The sequence below is a fragment of the Apteryx rowi genome, unplaced genomic scaffold (genome assembly GCF_003343035.1).
Source record: "Apteryx rowi isolate R43461 unplaced genomic scaffold, aptRow1 scaffold_2, whole genome shotgun sequence".
NCBI classification, from domain to species: Eukaryota; Metazoa; Chordata; class Aves; order Apterygiformes; family Apterygidae; genus Apteryx; species Apteryx rowi.
In genome coordinates, this window is record NW_020448307.1 from 11,284,928 (window position 1) to 11,306,866 (window position 21,939).

The window sequence follows — 21,939 nt, forward strand, 5'->3', positions numbered from 1 at the left end:
GCTTTGGTAAACTGATTAGTACCTATTACTAAGACAATTCATAGAGCTTCTAAAAACCAGAAGTCACGCTGGGACATGTGCTTCCTGCTCTAAATATAGTAGCATAAGAAATGAAATCCAAGTGCCAGATTTCAGTGGGATTTCCCAGGGTGAAATGGATTGCACACATGGTTCGTTAGAGACCTTTAAAACAAATACAACAACTACAGATTGCACCAGTGTATTCCCTTCCCGGTGCTACTACTGAAAACATTTTGGATGAATGGTGGCCACTTCCCCCTCACGCATCTCATCATCTGTCTACGCTTGCTTTCAGGAAGCATTTTAGACAACTCCTCCAAAATGAACATCGGTGATAACTGTAAGACTAAGCAGTGAATGTAGTCATTTAACTTCACAACTCTTATTGAATGCATTAATTTTAAGAGCCAGAAAAAACATGAAATGAGGGGAAGGAAGGAAAGAAGCACAGCATATTAATTTACTCTCATTTACTGGGATTCATGCATTATTATCCAGCAGCTACAGATTCCTGTGATACATGTTTTCCAAACCAGTTTGCTAGTAGCCTGCTTCTACAGGATTTCTGAGCACAGATTTGTAGTTTTTTTAGCTGTTTCTGTGCACAGAGTTCTCTCGWGTCCTTGTCTGTGCTGCATAAATTCCCACAGCATCTATGTATTTGTTCTAAACTGACAAACTTAATAGGTGAGTGAAATCCATTTAACATGTCACCTTATAGATTATTACTAACCCAAAGCAACACTCTCTTTTGTTCCCTATGGAAAAAAAACAGGATACACTCCTCTTTTCAATTGCCCAGGTAGCGTCTATATTTCAAAGCTTAAAACTCTTTCGTTTGCAGGCTGCCTGCCAGAGCTGTACGCTGCCAGCCTATTCGTTTCTCATTTATACCTGTGCAAGCCAGCAGCAAAGCCACTGATTTACACCTCTGTAAGAGGAGAACTGAGTCATTCGTCAAATGACTGGTTACTCCGTGTTTATTTAGCATACTCCGCAGGCAGGAGAGAATTAACTGCCTTGTGACTGCCACACTCGGATCCTCCCTGCAAAGAGAGAAGCCCTTCCCTCGCACAGGCTGCTCCGGTAGGACAGTCTCGTACTCCGTCCCTTTCGGTGAGTACCGAGTTTACCCGTTACAGCGGGCTGCTCTGCCCGGTGGCGGCAGGACGGCAAGCAGAGCCAAGGTGCTGCTCCCGTGGGCTCGAGAGASCGGGGAGGACGCCCGGCCTCCAGCGGCACCCACGGCTCCCCGCGCCGCCAGCGCAACAACGGTGGCAGCGGGGTGTCTGGCTGGCTGCAAGTCCCCCCATGCAGAGAATTGCTGTTTTCAGCCCTGAGTATGTAAAACGTTTTCATTCTYGGCTAAAAGAAAAAAAGAATGACATGGCAAAATATTCTGCAGAAGAGCTTCTTATTAAGAAGAAAGGTGTAATGGCAATAAATAACTCCACTGGGAAGAAGAAAGTAAACACACCTGCTGCTTCTAATGTACAGGACTTTTCTTGGGCAACACACAAGGCTGAATCATTTATAGCACTAACAAAGACCTTTGGTCAATAGTTCTTGACAAGTAACTTGAAATAAAGATGAAATTTGCCTTACAATCTATACCTGCTGGTGAATTGAATCACTTTGCTATCTAGACAATGCAGTTTTCTGCAAAACCACAGCAGAATTGCTGGGATCCACCCATTTCCCCCTATATTCCTGCCATCAGCTACTCAGGCTGAAGTCCCTCCGCTTCACAAGATTTAAGGCTTTGCTGCAAACCTATCATGTCTCATTTGATGACATCTGTCCATAAATAAGTGCTTGATTCAGAAGTGGTCTGTGTGCACAAATACATAATTAGCAGGAACTCCCTTTCTAACATGCGGGAGACGTACAGAAAGTAAAAGGCCATTTGCTTTCTTAGTTCCCCAGAACAAACTGCTTTAATGTCTTGTTTGAAAGATTAAATACTTGTTGTCAGAAACAATACCACCCTACAAAATAATCTGAATCAAAATCAGCACCTACGCACCTCTATATGACTTGCACCTACACTAAATTCAAGTGTTTCAGGGCTCTGCAAGCAGAACTAAAGCACTGCTTTTCTAAAATGAAGAGGAGTACTTTGCCAGCATGTCTGCTTCCTAGGAAATAACAGAGGAAGGTCACATGTGTTTTCATGTATTTAACTGTAGCTACAACTTCAAAAAACCCCCATAAATCTACAACTGACAAACAATGACATTTCCATTTCTGACTCACCTGCAGCCCTCTAAGAGGTCACTCTGAAAGACTTCAGTCCATCTAGACATTTTATGTGTTGCAGCATACATTAAAAAGAACCTTCAAGATAATAACAAAACAGAAATCAGAAGTATATTCCTGCTGACTGCTGTGATCCACGGTGTTAATGAACAATGCAAGAACAGAGGAAAGCAGAACGTTTTCAGTGTTTTTCAACATCCGCATCTGCAGCATAGAGAATAAACAGTGGAAAATGGCCATATCTGCTGCTACAATGTACACACTTTTATTTTTGTCATGTGTGTTTTCAGATCCATAATACTAGAGGGATTTTAATAGAGCTGAAGGGCGCAATTAGAATGACTGTGCTGCCAGAAGCGGCACAAAAATGCTGGTGGTTGTAATTAGGCAGAATGCGTAATTCAAGTGCAGCACGCTTGAATCTGTGATGGTGATTTTACACACAACGCGTTGTGTTCCCCACCAGATCCAGCACTCCTCAGACTGAAATCGGGTCCTTTCCAGACAACAGGCACAGCTCACCTCACTCTGCCAAATTCACACCGTGACATCTCAGGGAGAGAAGCAGACCTGATTTTTAACACCCGTGCCCTCCCTTCATCACGTGCCACCAATGGGAACAGCTCTTGGTGACTTAGCAAATGCCATGCTCCATGCACCAGGATTGCTGGAGTAAAGTAATGATTTAAGGCGCTGGTAAGCATCTTACAAAGGTTGTCCAAGTCCACATAGCCCATATCGACACCAACTGCCAAACTATAAAGAGTTTGTGAGAAGAAAGATCAGCTTCTTACAGTAACAAAGAGTACGTGTGTGGCCTTGGAGCCACATCCAGACAAAGCAGCAGGCAGGTGTCCACGGCTGGTGGCCACGGCTGCAGCTCCCAGCCCCGGAGGCAGTGCTGCTGCACAGCACTGCGCAGCTCGAGCTGGAGGAGCCACTCTCTTGCGCTTCTCCAGACACACTCAGCTCTGTTGGTTTGGAATTTTTTTCTGGAACAAACAGTCAAAATGCAGGTGGAAGACAACAAGAATTGCACAAAACCAGAAATCCATGATGGAAATGAAATGACCATCAGGCAGTCAGGTACACCTGCAGTTCGGAACAGGTTACCAGCACATGGCATTGCCAGTTGTGCGATACCAGAAGATTGACTGTGCTCATGGACTTTTCATAAATACACCACAAACCTGATATTGACTAATTAAACTTTAATTTTAGCCACACTGAAGAATATTTTATGAGCATCCTTGGTCACCTTAATTACATAAGGATAAAATAATTTTCAGGCACCCATGTGTGGGAGTAAACTTTTTTTTTTCCTGTGGTGGGGTGGAAACTCTAAAGACTTCAATTAGAAGCAATTACTGGAGATGTCGAGGCTTCTCTGAGGTTAAGCTGTCTTTCATTTCTCAGGAGAAGCCTTTAAATAAATGCAAATAATCACAAATTTCATATAGCAGATTGCTGTAATTTCACTATTAGTTACTGGTTCTCATTTAAAAAGGAAAGAGGTGGGCAGTAGTGCTGGGCGGATGAGAAGTAATGAGAACTCAAGAGGTCGAGGTTGAATTACCTGCATAAATCTATTCCTCTTCTATAAATCTGTCTGCAACCATATCATTTCAGTGTTAACAGGTTGTCCTTCATGCGAGTGCACTGGAGTGTAGTCCCAGGGAAACTCTGGCCTCAACACAAATAATTACCTCATTCCATCTTACTGTTGACCACAGTAGTGAAAGCAGGATGGGTAATGGGGAAGATGTAATTGAAGTGGAAATAACCTGAAGAAAAATGTGAGCCAAACTTAAGGAGTATGATGTATTCAAGTGGTGTAGTCACACTCATCTCCCTACCAGAAGTCTGGAAGAACTGGCATATGAAATGGTGGCGTCCTGTAAGCGAGTATTTTCAATGCATCTATCAAATCAGGTATGGTAGCATATAGGTAGAGAAGAGATAACACAGCACCTGCAGGAGGGAAGGGGAAAGCAGCAGTCCACACAACTGTAGGCCTGTAATTTTGTTCTCAGAGCTCCGTAAGACTTAAGAACAGATTCTGAAGATTACATAAGGTAAAAAATGTAAATAAATACAAATGTAAATAGCATATGCCACTTTTTCTTACTCCCCTACTCCATTGGTATAGTCAAATAAAAGCTTATCACAGCTCATCAGCAGCAGTCAGCCAACAAGCTGGCGTTTCACCCAAAGAGCCCAGTTTTCTGCTGCTCGCTACTTTGCATTTTGCACAGTAATTTACACTGTTGAATGAAAGTCGCCTCCATCCCCTTTCCCTGGATTATGCAACACGAGCTGCAAAACAGCAGGGAGTCAGGACCAAATGCCGAGAAACATTTTAAGAAGCCTTCTGAAAAAAAAAAAAACAAAAAAACCAGCTTTGCGCTTTCAGGACAAGTTGAAAGAAGCATGGAGGCTCTTCCAAGCAGCATCTCAGCCTTGAGGCAACCACACAGAAGAGGTGCTTCARAAGACTTATAGTTTGCTTATAGCAACGGCTGCTAAGTTTTCAGAGCTGAGAAGGTCATTGTTTTCTGACATGCAAGGAGTTCAGGAGGGACGTCAGCAAGTTCAGGGGGAAAACAAGCACAAGGAACAACAGAAGAAGCAGCAGCAAACTTATTGTACGGATCAGCTTGGCACATAACTTCTATGTAGATTCCCAAATTAAAATGTTTCTCCTAATGTACTGTGAGAATATTGGCAGAGGGATCCGATTGTAAGCTATTCAGAGAAGCAACTGATTACGGGGATTTTAGCAGAGCACTTGTTTTTGTTCTTTTGCACATTTATAATAATACCTCTTACATGTTCTCTTAGAGACAAATCTCTACTTCAGAACTGCTAGTCAGAAGATCTTTTGTTGGCACTGAGAAGAATGCTAATGTGRAATATCTTATTTCTTCAGATTAAAGAGAGGCTGAGAAGAAAACCCTCCGGCGGGTGGTGGCAGAAGGCGGGACCTGGAATTGAGAGCTCATGACTCACCTGCCTTGCACAGCCCACCCGGGACCTCCTCACTCAGCTCCGCGGCCCATTCCCACCATCCCGCAGAGCAGCTGCTCCCCATCTATTTGAACAACCCGTCACCCTTCCCCAAAGCACTGGTGGACCCAGAYGCGCTCGTCAGCTGTTCTCTAACAGGGCAACCCTGACTGGAGCTGTGCTTCCACCCTGCGGCAGGTAAGACCAGGCCACGACGGGGTGCTGCCACTGTGTGGGGTATTTGCACACCTGCACTGCCCGACAGCGTCCTGGTGGGAACAGGCCCAGATGCACCATCCCTAATGTGGGACCCTTGCCATATCTGCTGGAAGCTCCCCAAGAGGACAACGTTCACCACGTGGACACAGCTCGCCAGGAGCTACGAGTAGCTCAGCAGAGCCTGCTTGCTGCTGCAGGCTGTGGGACTGTTCGTGGGCAATAATTAATTCTGATCACTGCTGAAACGCCTGGAAAGGAAGCACTAAGCCAGAGACCAAATGCTTAGCCTCACATTACAAACTGCCCAAATCCCTGCTCCTCTCCTTCTCCATCTATTTTTGTCCCTCTGTTCTTGGAGGGACCAAACAAAGCTATAATGCATTTTTAATGCAGTAATGTATTTTCTTGCTGTGGAGATGCACAGGGGCCGGCTATCCAGGCTTGACAGCATGGCCCACGCAGCAGGTCTGGTGAATGATGTCAGGGCCATATGCATACACTGAACCACATATGAGGAGAAGGGTATTGCTGAGTGGTTTTTTTTACAGCTTCTTTCAAATCAGAAGGAGTACCAAGAGCAGTAGAACTAGTGACACTGGGTTCCCGGGGTCTCTGGGTCTCATGGCTAAATTCTCCAATGTCTGATAAGAAAATAGCACCAACAAAAGCTTTTCCTGGCAGGGGAACATTTATAATATCTCCCACTCCTGGCAGCTAGTAAGTACAGAGCTCATGCAGCAGCCTCTTCCACATTAGGGGCACTAACAAGATTGCTTTCTTCAGCCTCTGAAACCCACAGAAACTAAAAGTGTTAGAGAAACACCTGCCTCTTGGACACATACTTCTGTTCAGCTAGCTTGAATGCGGCCAGTGGCTTAAAAAATGATTGAGAAGTGAGAGTTGGAAACCTGTACATTGAGAAAGAAGTGTAAACCTCATTTCTTCAGGAAACTCAGCCCAAAATATTTGAGGGGAAAGGATCATCTGCTTTTGTAACACCCTTTACAACACAGTCAGTCTTGCACAACAGTCAAAGAACAAAAGCGTGCAACAAACAATTACCTGACTGCAGGGCAGCATATCTAGGTTGGTTTAAAGGTACTGGTGGAAGGCTTACTATTTTGCTATTTATTTTGTTTTCATGACATACTTGTAAGCATATCTAATGCCATGGCAGGTCTCTGAAAGACTCAATGGTTCTTATGTCCTGAGGTCCAGTACAGAATAAAGACAGTGAGGTGAAAATATGGAGTCCTTCCATCAGTTTTTGGTAACAAGGAAGATGAAGGCCTTATGTGCTTATGTTGGCCAAGAAGATGTGCTATTCAGGCAATAAAAATGAGATATTATCAGAGACTGAGCTTTCAAAGGCATAGCACTAGAAGAAACCGATGCATCATAACTCAGCAAGTCATCAGGACAAAATGTCTTAAAACAATGAAGGGATCAACCTTGTAGTAACAACGTGCAATATCCTATTAACACTATTTTATTCTAAGCTCCAAAGGAGTGAAGGCAAATGAGCACTATATATCTCTTTAAAAAGATAAGTAATCCTGATTGCTTTTGAAACAGAGCGCAACATGAAACTCTCTAGAAATGTAATTCGAACCTCTAAAAAGAGTAAAAGAAAAACATAACATTTTTTTCCCTCAATCAACCAGGAAGTAAATTAGAATTTAGTGTAAAAAGCTGCAAATAAAAACCCTTATGGTGAGGATGATGTCTGTGCCAAAATTCCTACTGAATTACAGGGGATAAAGATTCCACCCTTAGAAACCACTTAATAGTAGAGTCACTCGTAGGATTGCTGGTGTTGCCAGACCCCTATAAGATCAACATCATTGCATCTGGAGATGCAGTCCATGTGAATGAGGAAACATGGCAAATACACAAAGCTCTTGAGTCATGCAGGCAGTCTCAAAACAATTACTTGTTTTATAAAAAGAGTAACATGACTTAAAATGGAAAAGTGAACAATTTTGTATGCACGTCTGTGCGCGGGGGGAAGAAAGGGAGACAGCCAGAGGGAGAGACTTAGCTCTTTCATCAGTGAGGACATAGCATTATTAAATCTAACTCTAAACAATTGCAGCTGATTTAACTGATTACAGTTGCACCACAAAGCAGAAACTGAAGAGCAGACCAGATTTCTTTCCTATGTTGACTTTACCATAATACCCCCAAAGACCCCAGTAAATCCTGAAAAAGGAATATAAACTGCACAGTCATTTTATTCTGCAATTTTTAATAAAAAAATTAGAACAAACTCTATTCCTTTAAATCATTAAAAAAAGAAATCTGCCTCTTAGGGAGATGAGCTTTCCTAATGCTGATCCATCTTTACTGCTGTGTTATTACTGTTTTCCTGTAATTAAAATGTGGCAGGTAGTTTACACACAAGAGGGAGTAATTGCATTGGAAATAACTGTTCATAACCAAATTTTAAAAGCTCACTTTTCTTATCAACTTTTAATAAAGAAACCAAGATAATAATGATATTTAGCATTTGTGCCACGTACAACAGCATTTTGTCTCTCTAAATTGCTAACATTTCATTCAACGATGCTAAAATAAACCCTTTCAGCTAAGAAGGCAACCTGCAGCAAAAAAAGGAGAAATCTTAACAATCGCAGCCATTTGTTCCTGTTCCAGTTAAATCATAAAAGATGGCTGAAGTTCATCTAAAGGACCCAAACCTTCAAAAAACACCGCGTGGTTCTGGAAGGAGAAAGCAGAGTTTGTATGTGCTGCGGCTGAACACACCGGACCGTGGGTTGATGGTGGCCAGGAAGGCAATGCCAGGAAGGGGAGACCCCTTCCCTCCCTGTCCTAAGGGATGCGGCAGGAGATGGGTCCCTGACTTCCCCCCGCCTGGCCATTTCTGTATCGCATTTCTTCAAAGGCGCGCACACGGATGCCTCAGCACGGCAGGCACAGAGTTCGCGTGGACTTGCACAGACCTGGGAGCAGCACATGCTCTCTGCTCAGAGGAAGATGTTAATTTTGGCTTTGAAGGGCCAAATTTGAAGGGCCTCCTGAATATCAAAGTCGCAGGGTATTATCCTTGCAAAGACTTTTCTGGAGCTTTTGCTTTGGATGCTTTATAAGGCAGCTCTTTAGGAATTTCAAGCCTTGCAAGCTGACTTAGGGGAGAAATACTATTTATTATTACTTATAGTCTGATAGTACCTGCCAACATATAGGACTGCAGGCTGGCGCACGCAAACAGCCTCTGTCACAGACAGCATAAACCACCCCCCACAAACACCCAGTCGTGATAGAAATACCAGGGAAGGGAAAAGAAACTGCAAAGGGACCTCAGTGGTTTTATGAGCAGACAAGTAAGCAGACATTTGCCATTTAAATGCAGCCAACAGGCCACAATTCTCATCTTTCCTGTTTTGAGGTCTTCCTGCTATATAAAAGGCTCCACAAAAGGGCACTAATGGATAATGCTGTATACGGCTAATGCTGCTGACAATAGCAGGCACTGTATGCTAACTCTGGGGGAAGAGGTCAATGCGCTGCCATTGCCGGTTATGAGAGTCTTCTGAGCCACATGCTGCTTAAAATAAGCATATTGGTTTCCTGTGTGTTTATGTAAGCACATCTCTTGTTATATCCAGAAACTAGTACAACGGGAAGCTTTTCAAAAATGGTTTAAGTTTGCTACTAATAGCTGAAATAGAGATCCCCAGCACATCATAAACGAGTACCCTCCTGCATGAAAGCTGTGCATGCTCACACACACAGCCGTGAGCAAGCCTACTGTTGGAGAGCTACATCAACGGACATCAATACAGGTGGACCAAAAAGAGGAAGGTCATTAAGAGCGCAAGTTCCAGCCTTCTAATTAGACAGCCACATAAGAGCCCTGGAGGGGCTGCCCTGRCCTCAGCCAGGCTCTGCACAGCGCAAGATTTGGCACCTGCGTGGATGTGACTGCAGGATGCAGCCTGAGCTGGCTCAGGGCCTGCAAAGCGAGTGGGCGAGACACACGGGCAGCCCACAGGTATCGCTGCTTTCTCCCCACACCCAATACATACAGACCGCATACTTTTACCAGGCTTGCCCAAAATCTGAACAAACTGGAGTTCCCTTTACCTACAGATCATGGGAAAGCTAAGCGGCAGATGGTGGTTTCTACCTCAATTAGGTTAAGCCACCTTCAGGGTGCACTTGGGTTTCAACCCCAAATTTGTGGCTTTGGCCCAGATCCATTCTGTGGTTTGGCTTAAAAATCAAAGTAAGGTTTAGAGGTAGCAGCCTTCGGAGTGCTTCCTGCAGTCCAACAGCAGCACAACTCTAATGTAAATGAACTGGATAAGATGGACCTGATCATYTGAACCAGTCACGGGACAGGCAGATAATTTCTTGAGGTCCCCTGCAGGCCTGTTTTTCATGTTGCCTGTGCCTCATAAAGCCATTTAAAACAAACTGAGGATCAAATACTATACGAGGGCTGAATGACTGCACCAGAGAATAGAGAGTAACCAGCTGGCCCCATTGGAACATGAAACTGCTGTTTGAAAGCTCTTTGCAAAAAGGAATAGCCCTACGTAAATTTGTTTAAGCCTTGAATGTTCATATTAAAGCACAGCCTAAAATAAATTAGTTATGCTTTGCTTATCAAAAGCCATGGATGGGAAGCTTCGGCTTTGATTTTTACAGGAGATTGTCTCCCTGAGCGCGAGTCAGCAAGGAGCACTGAGGGGAGGGAAAGGGGTTCAGGGCTTGGCACAGAAGAGAGTGGATTGATATTGCTACAACATACCACAGACGCTGTATTTCTTAGAGAAGATTTTTTTTTTCCCTGAGATTGTCTTGCTTTCTCTCCTCCTCCCTTCTGGCACACCCCATTATCAGCATTTAAAACACCCCCAAGTTTTCCTGAGCAGGTTTGCTGTGTTCATTAAAGTACAGTGAACACTTATTGGCCATAATGAGCCCTCATTAAATTCTGGTAAGTGCCAGGACTGTCCTGTTGAGCTGAGCAGATTCAGGTTCTTGGAGGAGAGCTCAGGGGTGGGAAGATACTGGAAAAAATGTATTTTCCACAACAACAGAACTAAAAACTTTCTCCTCCTTTTTGAATGGCTGCAGCCAGAGAACAGGCTGTCCCTCTGCTCTGCAAGCACAGGGTGGGGTAAGTCAGACCTGTCAAGCAGTGGCTATAGATTATTGACCACTTGAATCGTTCTCCCAACCCAGAAGGCCTCTCAGCTCCTCTTATCAGAATGGAAACAAATTAAAGATTTTGCATATTTGCATCTCCTCATTTGAGAGTTTTACTACATTTGTTATTTAAAGATAAAAGTCTGCCTTTAAAAATTCACTTACTGATGTGATTTTCTCAGCCTCAGGGAATGGTGCAGGATAGATTGCAGAGCAGAGACCCAAATGAGCTGGCAAGACTGTAGGGAAGAGCCCAACATCATGAGATGTACTGAGTCAGGCCCAGAAGATACACGTGCAGTTACATGCTGCACGTGGCAGGGCTTCACCAGGCAGAGGGCCACGTGACCCTAACTCTACCTTAACCCATACCTACACCACTTTGGGCACCAGCTGGGCTGTCTGTGCACAGCGAACACAGGTTCTYGTGGTTCTCTCGTGTGCAGAGCTGATCTGGGGCTCAGGCTTGTGATGCAGCTGGCACAGCTATGCCATTAGACATGCTACTCCTAACAGACCTCAGTAAAGTTGATGGAAAAAGCAGCCTCCTCAGCTGACTGCTCTCTGCAGGACCACACTCCATCCACCGTCGAGGGAGCAGCTGCTTTGTCTTTTTTGCCTGTTTGGTTGGGTCATTAGGTCTCAACACAGTTGAGTAAGTCGAGTCATAACTTTGAAGCTAAGAGTCTCAAACAAGTCTGTTAGGCTCCCACCAAGTCTGGCTGAACCCTTCTCTTTCATTGGGGTCTTACCAGTTCCAACCTGGAACAAGTTGTTCCACTGTAAAAGTTGGTTGTTTTCTACTACACCAGCTTAGAGGAACCAACAACTATCAGAAAACAACCACCTGGAAGAGACAACAGCTACCAAAGGGTGACTCTAAGGCTTCCCCTGTGGTGCTCAGAGCTTACTTCAAAGCTGTGTGCTACTCAAGGACTGACTGTGCTTAGACAGATAAGTTCATCAGTTCCCTGCCACCAAAAACCAAGTAATTCCAACTCACTTAATAAAAGATCTCCTCTGTCTCCTCTTTCACCAGATATGACAAGAATGAGAAATCTCTCCTTGAGACAAGACACTGTTGAACACAATCTTCTGGGCTACTGCACATGTCTCACTATTGTTCCACATTCAGTGGAGACAAGCAGATCACACAGCAGAGCAAGAAGGTCCATGCCTGCCTTCAGACAGCCTTTGATTTTATGAGAATTGATTTCTTTTGTGTTATAGTCCAGGACCTGACACATGCAGTGTGACTCTTCAATATCACTCATCCCTAAATCAAGAGAAAATGAGAGGTGAAAAATGGCTTATCTTGGGCCAGAAACACTTCCAACACTCACAGAAGGTAGCAACTCTGGAGTGAGTGCAAAAATAAAAATTAAAAGCCATGTGTCAGCAGAAACACCTAATTGCCCCATATTAATTGCTTAGCACCTTCCTCTAATTACCCCTGTGGCACAGTCTGGGTAGTGCATACACAGAGCGCTATTTCACAGCAAGAACCATGACAATCTTCTTAAATCTGGGCTTGTACTTTACAAATTAACACACTCTTCAGATTCAGACGATGATGCATACCAGGGCAAGGATCACATTTTACACACCCTGTTCTTATATTTATTTCGCATTGGCTGTGTCAGACAGGATACATCCTAACCCATATGGTCATTCCCACAACCATGAAGCAGTTTCCATTGCAGGATTCAGTATTAATAGTCGATGTTTTTATCACCAAAAACTGTTCATCACCTACTAACATTAAAACATATGAATTAACTAAAAACATACACAAATATACTTTAACCTGGACTAATCCCCAATGAGTCACTAACGGTAAGCGACTATTTAAGGAAACTGAATCAGACGATAGCTAGAAGATCAGCTCATCCCCCAGAAAGCCAGTGTATATCCCAGTGGGGAGGAGAGAGCTGCTGGAAGTGGGAGGTTTCTGTAAGTATCCCTAGGAGATAACACTTCTGCAGATGGCTGCAAAATGTAATGGCTCAGGAGTAGGCTGTGAGGGAAAGGAGCAGAGAAGTTCAGCTGGCTTCACAAGCAGGCATGTAGAGACTGACCTCCACCAAATAGCAGAAGGCATGGGACTGTACTGAATTTATGCTATTCTGAAGAAATAGTTTAATTCCTGAAAAGAGAAAATTTGAAATCTTATTATTYGGTGCTTGGGATAGGGGCTGATAGGGGCAGGATAAGAGCAGGTCTTCCAGCATCTCAGAAATACCAAGTTTCAGCTACATTCATCTAAACAACACAATACAGGCACAAGATACATATCAAAACGGCATTAACTTCACAAGAGGAAATAACTGGTCTGGTCAAGAATTAATTGCTCCAATTTGGCTCACTCTTTAGTTACCTATTTACAGGAGCTTTTTGTGGATTACTGCTTTATAACTGCTTGCTCCCGAAGCACACACGCACTGCAATTTTCTGCACACCTGAACAGCATACTGGTTAGAGAAAATGAACACTACATATTCCCCTGACATAATATTTTGTCTGCTGGATACAGTAAGTCAGAGATTGCTTACTTGACCTCTCCTGACCCATTAATGACATAACGTTGGACACAGCTGTTCAGAACTTCACAAGGCCGAAGCAGAGAAAGAAATGGGGGGAGATGTCAAACACGCTACTCACATCCGAGCCCGGTGGGAAAGTCCTTGAAACTGGTCTAGGGGTATTTAATCTTACAACACTCTCTCCTGAAGTAAATCCAGGATTAAAGCCTCAAACTTAGTGTCTCCTGAAGACCCACACGCTCCTAAAATAGCTCCATCTGATTAAGGGGGCAAGGATTTCTTTGAAGCAGGGGTCACCAGTCATTTCATTTTCACTCTGCTTGGCCAAATAAGCTACTGGAAAACTGTGAGGTGTCTTGTATAAAGGCTCACTAGCAGTGGAAGTGGGGTGTATCTCATTCATTATGTACTGACCAGTACATACTACCCGTTTGAGCAATGGGGGTGAAATTCACCCCTTAAAAAAGCAATTCAAGGTCTAGGCATCCCTTCATATCTCAAAAAGAGTTTAGCTAGACCTCTATTGATGCACAGAGCGCTCTGGGCCCAGAAGGTACCGTCTATCCCAGTGCAATCATGCTCCCATTACTGCTGACCAACATTTCCCAGTGGGCATCACCGGTTCAAGCCCTGCAAGTTGGTCTCAGTCAGCAAGTGAGTTCTGCTTGCAGTGCTATTGCATGCAAGCCGTGCCACGCTGAAGACAAATATATGCTCCACCTAAAGACCATACCCAGAAAGCCACCTTGGTAATTTTATTTTTCTTCATGAAGTTTCTGGAACCATGACATTATGTAACAATATCAACTTCCCTAAAGAAAAAGGCAAATCAAGTTTCTTGACTTCCCAGTCATGAAGAAAAGCAGAAATCAGTAAGAGAAAGGCTCAATCCCACCCCACTCCAGTTAAAAATACCCTAATCCATTAATTTTAAAACACTTCATAATTAAAATTTGGAAGTTTTATATAAATATATGTATCAGCTGGTAGGAGGAGGACCGTGATTTGTGATGCTGGAATTCCTTGGCTTGGCAATACTGCAGAGATCCCTGATAGCCTTTCTYCAGCAGAAAAAGAAGATCATTGCGTAAATTTGTTCCTCCCTGTAATAACTGCTATCCATGGTAACTAAAGCASCCTGTTATTGAGGCCATATCTGAATTTATGCTCGGAGGAATGCCCATCACCCTCCCCCATCTTCCCCACACCTTTTTGGGTACCCCTTACTTACAATTGTGAAGTTCATGACCTTCAGAATCCAGATGGTCATAGCAAGGTTCACCAGGATTAAAATCATTAGGAGCAGCACAAAGAAATAGAGGCATCTCTTCCTCCAGCCATAAATCCCCACTTTGTATACCTGGGGTCCTTCCGAGGTCTGCATGGTGCTCCTGGGCGCGTACTGTTCCTGAGGCATCTGAAACAATCACATAAAAATAACCACGTGTATTAAGCGGCAAGACAAATCCTAGGGTAAGAACTGCTAAGGGCTTGTGTCGATTCTTCTTAGAGTTTTTTCTTTTTTTTTTTTTTTTTAACTTCAGAATTTACCAGCTGGGCAGTGTTTCTTTCTGTATCTTGGCTCTGTATTATTTTTCTTGCCGCTCACTGTATAGAATAACATACCATAAGCAAATTGTGTGTATATATATATATTTTTTTTATAAATATACGTAAGCACACTGTCTAAACTGTCTAAAGGCATCCTGTGGAGATCGCTCCCCAGTGACTCCCTTCTCTGCTCCAGGTTTTTGCAAGGCAGGCACTCCAGGGCCTCCAAGAATCCTAAGGGGAAATTTTTGCATGCGTTTGGTAAAAGAAGTTGAGTTCAGCAGTTTGTATTGAAGATGCAATATTACTTCTCTGAGGCTTTAATTCAAAAAAAAAAAAAAAAACAAAAAACCTCAAATAAAATCATTCCTTCCAGCCAAAGAAAGAAGGCAAAGGGGAAATGTTTGTCTTTTTTTTTCTTTCTCTCTAATCTTTCTTAGCCAAGGAAACCTGAAGCATAAAGTTCTCCAGCTGCCACATGCCTAACAAATTATCCCCCAAATATTTATGCTGATTTAACAAGGATGCTGATACCCTGGCCAGGCAGGTACAGCACGCAACAATGCATGGGGAACACTGAAGACAAAGGCAAGGAAAGAGGGAAGGAAGGAAATCCAGCTCAGAGCAAAGCAGAAGTGCTGACACAACACAGTAGCCTCCCCACGAGGAATTTGCCCGTTCGATCCCCACTTTCCGGAGGCGCAGCCTGGCTGCATCCCACTGCGTGCCAGGACGCGACCCGCAGGCACAGGTCCTGCAGCTGGTGCTCAGGGGACGACGCGCCGAGGCAGGGCACGGAGGGCCCCGCGGGCGCTTGCTGTGGGCAACGGTTGTGCGGGAACTGTTGTGTGCACGTGGGCTTGTGTTTGTGTAGGTATTTTGTGCACCATGAATTTGTGGTCTTGCCCTCTGTGCTTGGAAAGCCACTGGCTGATTGAAACATCTGCTGGCCAAAAACTTCCTGATCTGTTCTGCAACAATTTCACAGGATTTCCCCAGGAATTTGTGTCTTATGTTTTCAGGCACGCACAAACTGAAGATATCAAAACATGTCAAATAACAAGTAGTTTGCTAAATGTTTTGCATTTAAGGTGAGAGAGAGATGAGAAGCCACCGAAAGCATCCTTGTGCTACTGATTCAACACCACTGGCTTCTTCCTCCGAGCGTCTGGCCTCAGCCTTTGTATTCAATGAGTTACAAAATTCACATAAGAGGATGAAACAAGGCAAGTTCCTCTCCATGGGAGCAAGATCTGCGAGGACAGGAATAAAACAATGATAGAAATGAGACACTCATTGATAACAGTTTTTGTTTGTTTGTTTACCATTAGTTTCATGTTTTTGCTTACTTTTAGAGGAATTTGCCAACAGCTTCATATTACAGGCTCTAATAAAACACCGTATGTAGTAGACGGTGGTGCAGAGCCCACTGCGGGTCAATGCAAGGCAAGTTTCTCTCTGGCACAATTTTCATTTCAGTAGTGTTGTGCTAGGAATGAAGTTAGAGCCTCATCTTTGTTGCTCCAACATGAAAGCCTTCCAGCGTAGCACAAGATGCAGGTAAGGCACACTTGCAGGAAGGGCTGCCTGATGAATCAGTAACTTTTTTTTACCTTTTCATTGCTCCAAAATTTGCTGAAACCTGTGTTTTCTAATACCAGTAAGCATTCTGTCATTCACAGTGTACAGGATCAGGCACCTCTCTCTCTCCTTCTCCACCACCTCGCTCTGAGACTGAAACGCAGTCCCCGGTGCTAAACACGGAAACTCAGGCACTGCTGGGACGCAACAGGAGACCCCGGGCACCACCATGGCCCATCCACAGCTGGCTGCCAGGCCGCGCTCGGCTTTGGGGAAGAAGGGGCTTCCTGTGCTCGTAAAACTGAAACTAGAACAACACGAGCTTCAGCCAGCCCTTGCATGCCTCCAAGCTTGCTTGGTTTGGTTTTTTTTTTCAGTTTTCTCAGCTGGTCTAAAAAAAGGATATTACATCCCCCCCCAAACTATGCCTCATTTGCAACCTCAGCCTATCCCAGCTAAAGATAAGGCTGTGAAGATCTGCAATGCCAATTAGTAAAAATAGTCACACCAAGTCAGTGAAAGCCAACAGCTACAGGGCAAGTAAGTGTGTTCTTAATATGGGTTGTCCCCGCCAATATAGCTAACTTGCATTAAAAGTACAGGAGAGAAGAAAAGCGTGTCTGTACCACGGAGCGGTTTGCAGCAGGGAAAGCGGGATCACCACGAATCACTTCTGCTTTTCAAACTAGGGTATCTCTGCGCTGCAAGACAACCCGAAACCCAGGAAGACCCTTAGGTCATGCAAGGGCAAGCAAAGCAAGCTGCTTACAACAGATCCAACTTGGTCTTCACCAGTATTTTCACTCACAGCTGTTAAGTCAGAACGGTAAACTGCGGAGGGTTTTGCAGCGCAGAGCGTGCTGGAGGAGAGGAGCCAGGTCACTAGCAAATACACCTACTCAGAGAGAAACAGGCCTTTGCATGGCTACAATCACTCTGACGCTCTGCAAAGGGAAATCTTAAACAACAATAAATTACAGGGTTTCCACTACCTGAGGGAAATTATAACAGCAACTACTGTACAGTCAAGGATTTTATTGCCTAATATTTTAACAGGGAATCCTGGAGAGCACATATTAAATGCAGCCTCTCCCTTGGAGAAGACAAATAATTTTATCTCTAAGCCTCTTGAATCATGCAGCAGGTTTGACCAATCAAGAAACAATATGAAACACCCAGTTCAAAATACCTTATTGCAAAACTTGTTTTTTCTCTTTCTCTTTCCCTTCCCTCCTCCTTTTTTTTTCACTTGCAATTGCAAGGATGGAGAAAATGGCATATTCAACAGGGTCAAAATTTTGCAGACATCAAAAGATTTATAGAGGAACAGAACATAACCACAGAAAGCTACTTGAATCCACACAGAAGCCTCATTTTTAGAATTTCTCTGATTCAGATAAAATATTTAGCTCAAAGCTGTCCTAACAGAGATAGAGAAACTAAAATACCACAACATGAATGGTGAACATGATCTAGTAACACAGCATAAATTTATAACAAGAAAATAACGTGGGATTCATAGATGGAATGTTTTCTCTCTATATATATGCTCACACAGCTACATTTAAAGCTCTGTATGATTTCTAGTTAGWATTTTTCTGCTGCATTGTAAACACCAAAAGAAAATGCTCATGTCTGTAGTTCTCTAGGAAGAGAAGAAAGAATGATGGACATGGAGTGCTGAGGTCTGTTAAACAAGCAAGTCGAGTAAGAAGGTATGTAAGGCAACTTCATAAGAAACAAGCTATATCCACTATCAATAAGCTGCTCTGTGTGGGAGGGAAAAGCATGCTAGTCATAATTTACATTTTGGCAATTTCTCCTGACTCAAACATTAAAAAGAAATAACCAGCAAATTAAGCATCAGAAAAAAGTATTACTGTGAAAGAATGTCCAATGGTTTCACTTGCAAGGTACCCTCCTCTTCAATTACTGCAGAAAGGAAAGCTAAGCAAAGGATCACTGGTTGCTATACTGTTGGGTGTTTTTTTTTGTTTGTTTGTTTGTTTTAGGAACAGCCTTTTTTTACACTAGGAACATCCACTCAATTTCATAACAGTGGTGAAAAAATAATACTGAAACAAAACTGTAGAAATCGGAAAGAGAGGCACTCCTTCACTAAGTCAAATTTGAAAGTACCTGCCTTCCAAGAGACGGCTTAAATACACACGTGCACGGTACTGACTACCATTAGCACAGTTACAAGCCCATTTATAACAGAAAAATGCTTTGGTTGCATGGCACATCTTCTGAGTTTAGCCACAGATAACACTACCATGACTATGAAAGCATAGCCTGAAACCCAAGGAATTCTCCAAGGAATTCTGGCTGCTGCAAAAAACGGGYAATAAGTTTTTGCGCAATAGCTGTACACAAAGTCCTTATACATAAACACTGCAAACAGGGCCTGATACAAAATCCAGTTCAGTCAGAAAAGCTTTCCATCTTTTCACTTCACCACACGTTAAATCTGGCCCATAAAAAGAAAGATTTACTTGTTTTTTAAGGCCACTGGAAGAGTCACACCCCTGCATCCTCCGATCGACACAGGCTGCTTGCCGAGTATTTCTGGCAACAAAGCTTCAGTACTTTCTTTCAGCAAAGCTGAATCCAACCTCAGCTGAAAGGTGTCACAAATCAAGACCAACTCTGAGTTTCCAAAAGTCACCCCACACCCCGCTAGTTACAGCAGACGTTTATCACATGCTCCCTCTTCGCTCTGCCCACGTCGTCCTGCCCTGGCAAGAACAGCGCCGCAGTCCCGGTGCACGGGCAGAGCTTCGCGCTCGGGACACACAACCCGCAGCACCGATCCGTCAAGCCGACACGTTATATTCACAGAGACGGATGAACGTGTTTCCCTTGCAGACACCAGAGCTGCAACGTTCCCATAGCCCCGCGCAGGCCAGTTCCCCGGGCCCTGCTCCGCACTCGGCGAGTGAGCGAGCCGCCGCAGCAGCCGCCCTCATCCCTGCCCACGTCGGGCTGGATCCAGGAGCAGCCGCTGAAGGTCTGAGCACAGCCAGCCGCCGCAGGGATCACCCGCCTCGGACAGCCCTCCTGCAGCCAGCGTGCAGGAAAGGCAGAGCGGACAGACAGACGGATCTCACTCTGCTTCCAAACACAAACAGCCTGCAGGGGCTGCAGGTGAGGTGCGGGTGGGGAAAAGCAACAGGTTTGGGGAAGGCAGCATTTATTTCCATGAATTTTACACCAAACTGATTTCCATCAATTTTATGCAGAAACCATGAGCCCTGAGCCAGCCTGGTACTTACGGGGAGCAAAAGAGCCACTCGCCCATAATTAGTAGTTTGCATAACGCGAGCATAGCCGAGCCCGAGGCTGGCGCAACGAGCCCGAGGCTGGCGCATCTGCAGAAGCTCAGGTAGCGCCTCGCTGCACGCCAGCGAACGCGCCAGGCAGAGCAGCCGCCACCAAAAAACGAGGAGCACCCACCCACGGCTGGCCTGGAGCGCGGTGATGAGAGGTGGCCTGGGGCCTCGGACCTACGCCTCCCCCAGCTGCCTGCCCTGGGTGGCAGTGCCACCGACACCCTTATCTCTTTCTCCCTTTGTTTTTTGAAAAAGACGCCTTCTCTTTGGGGCTGAAATGAGAAAAAAAAGCTGCAGAAGTGCTCTCTGTCGTATCCCCAACACAATGTTTTTGCTAGTTCCAAATGCTTCGTAGATTCACACTCCTTAATTTCTCTGACTTTAAAGTGTGTACAATCCATCAGGTCCAAAAGAACAGACATTTCTGGAGCATAACTGAGAACAAAATTTGGCATGAAGAGCAAGCACTGTTTTTGAGCCATCTATCAACACTTGCTGCCTTTCCACTCCCCATAAAACTCTCTTTCAAGCTTGACACCTCCAGGCCTGTTAATCCACTAGCTTCATGACCTAGAAGTGATTTATGGACCCGCACATGGGTCAGACCTCAGCACGAGCCTCCATAAAAGGATCTGGCCCAGGGAAATGCCTTCTGACCTGCAGCTTGGCCAGCAAGGCCTGAGCAGTGGGGACCAGACAGAAGGATGAACTACTTGTTGGGGTAGTTAAATCTTACATCCCTCTTCTGTGGTCTAAGCCATGAACTCACTCTTCTTATTTTGCTGTCTGTGCCAGCACGTTCCCTCTTCTCAGAGGGGGTGTCCCCAAAACCGAAATCTTGGTTCTCTGCATGTCCACTCCTTCTGTCAGCACTCACCAACCCTCCCCGCAGGGAACAGCTCTCTCATGAGCTGGGAAGACCATCGTTGTTCTGTGCTTCTTTCCCAAATGTCGTAAGCTTAATAAGTGGCTGGACAGACAAGAAGTGTTTTTTTCTTATGGAATGTTTTCTTCTTTTCTGACTAGTTTCCATCGCATGTAGAGTTTTCACAGATATCTACCCTGATTCCAACAAGTGCAAGCACACCAAACTTTTCTCTGCACAGTCCGTCAGCACACGTTCTGCCTAGTCCACTAGGAAATACCTCTTTTTCCATATCCACCTCTGAAATATCTTGAGGAAACTGGACTCACTCAGCACAGCCAGCTGGGAAGACCTTGGGGATTCTCCTGAGGAAGCATTTCTAATCCAGATCCCTCAACGCTCCAGGCTGCCCTTTAACTCCAGCATCTTGAGAGCTGCCCCCTAACTCCAACATCTTGAGATCTCGTGTAATTCCCTGAGAAGCTATGGATGATAGCATTTCAACAACAAATTTTCTTGATGATAAGGGCATTGCAAAAACCTTAGTTTATAAACCAGTATCTTTAAGCAGACAGACTGAACAAAAAGCTCAGCTCTACCCAGTTGCTGTTCTTCATTCAAGGAGTGCTTATGGTAAAAACTCTAAACATTAGAGTTTGCTAAAATGAAATGAAGCAACAGGCAGTTCCATCTCTGAATAGTATCTCCTAAAACAAAAGTGGTATTTTATTCTAAGATGCTGTAAGAGCCTGTGGGCAATGCGATGTTACTATTGCTTCTCTTCTCTGGAGACGAGAAAAATGTTTGTTGTCTTATATCATTTCCGAGTGTTTCTTCTAACTTTTAGGTGGCTTTCTTAATAAAGTTACCTTGTCTTGATATTTTTCTTTGCCAGAATTAAGGAGGAAATCAAAAGGAAAGTTAAGGAGGAAGAAAACATTTCTGCAGTGGGTTCTCTTAGGCATCAAACTAGTCTGCAAAGAATTCTTTCATGAAATGCCCCACAATTTGTTGCAATATATTCACACTGCATGCAAATATCATATTGAATTTGCTGCATTCACACATGGGTTTCTTTGCACTACTCAGATGATGTGAAGCAATCATAAGCCTGTGTCCGTTTGCGTCAGGTTTATAAATGCTCTCTCCCACTGGAGTGTCTCAAAGTAGGATGAGCAGATATGAGAGCTAGACTGAAACAGCCAGCAGCAGGTGTGACTAGAGGAGGCTGTGGTAACAGCAAAAGGTATACAATCAACAGAGTCTGCATGAGAAAGCAAGCTACAGTTCTCAGACTTCTGCCCCCAAACTGAACTCCATTGCCCCACAATACTAAAAGAAGAGACTATGGCTTGTGGGAATGTGCAAAAGAGGATCATAACAT

The 21,939-nt window shown here is 44.2% G+C and overlaps 1 protein-coding gene across 2 annotated transcripts in view; it reads right to left on the reverse strand.

Annotated features, from left to right (window-relative positions):
* Positions 1–14,648, reverse strand: part of SGCD (sarcoglycan delta) — a 140,398-nt gene extending 125,750 nt beyond the window's left edge. Inside the window, exon 1 of one of the 2 annotated variants that reach the window (XM_026063370.1) lies at positions 14,458–14,648. In XM_026063370.1, the coding sequence (XP_025919155.1) occupies positions 14,458–14,643 (186 nt within the window). In that variant the 5' untranslated portion in view covers positions 14,644–14,648. The remainder of the gene's footprint in view (positions 1–14,457) is intronic. The other variant, XM_026063371.1, reaches the window with a different exon arrangement.
* Positions 14,649–21,939: the final 7,291 nt, after the last annotated feature.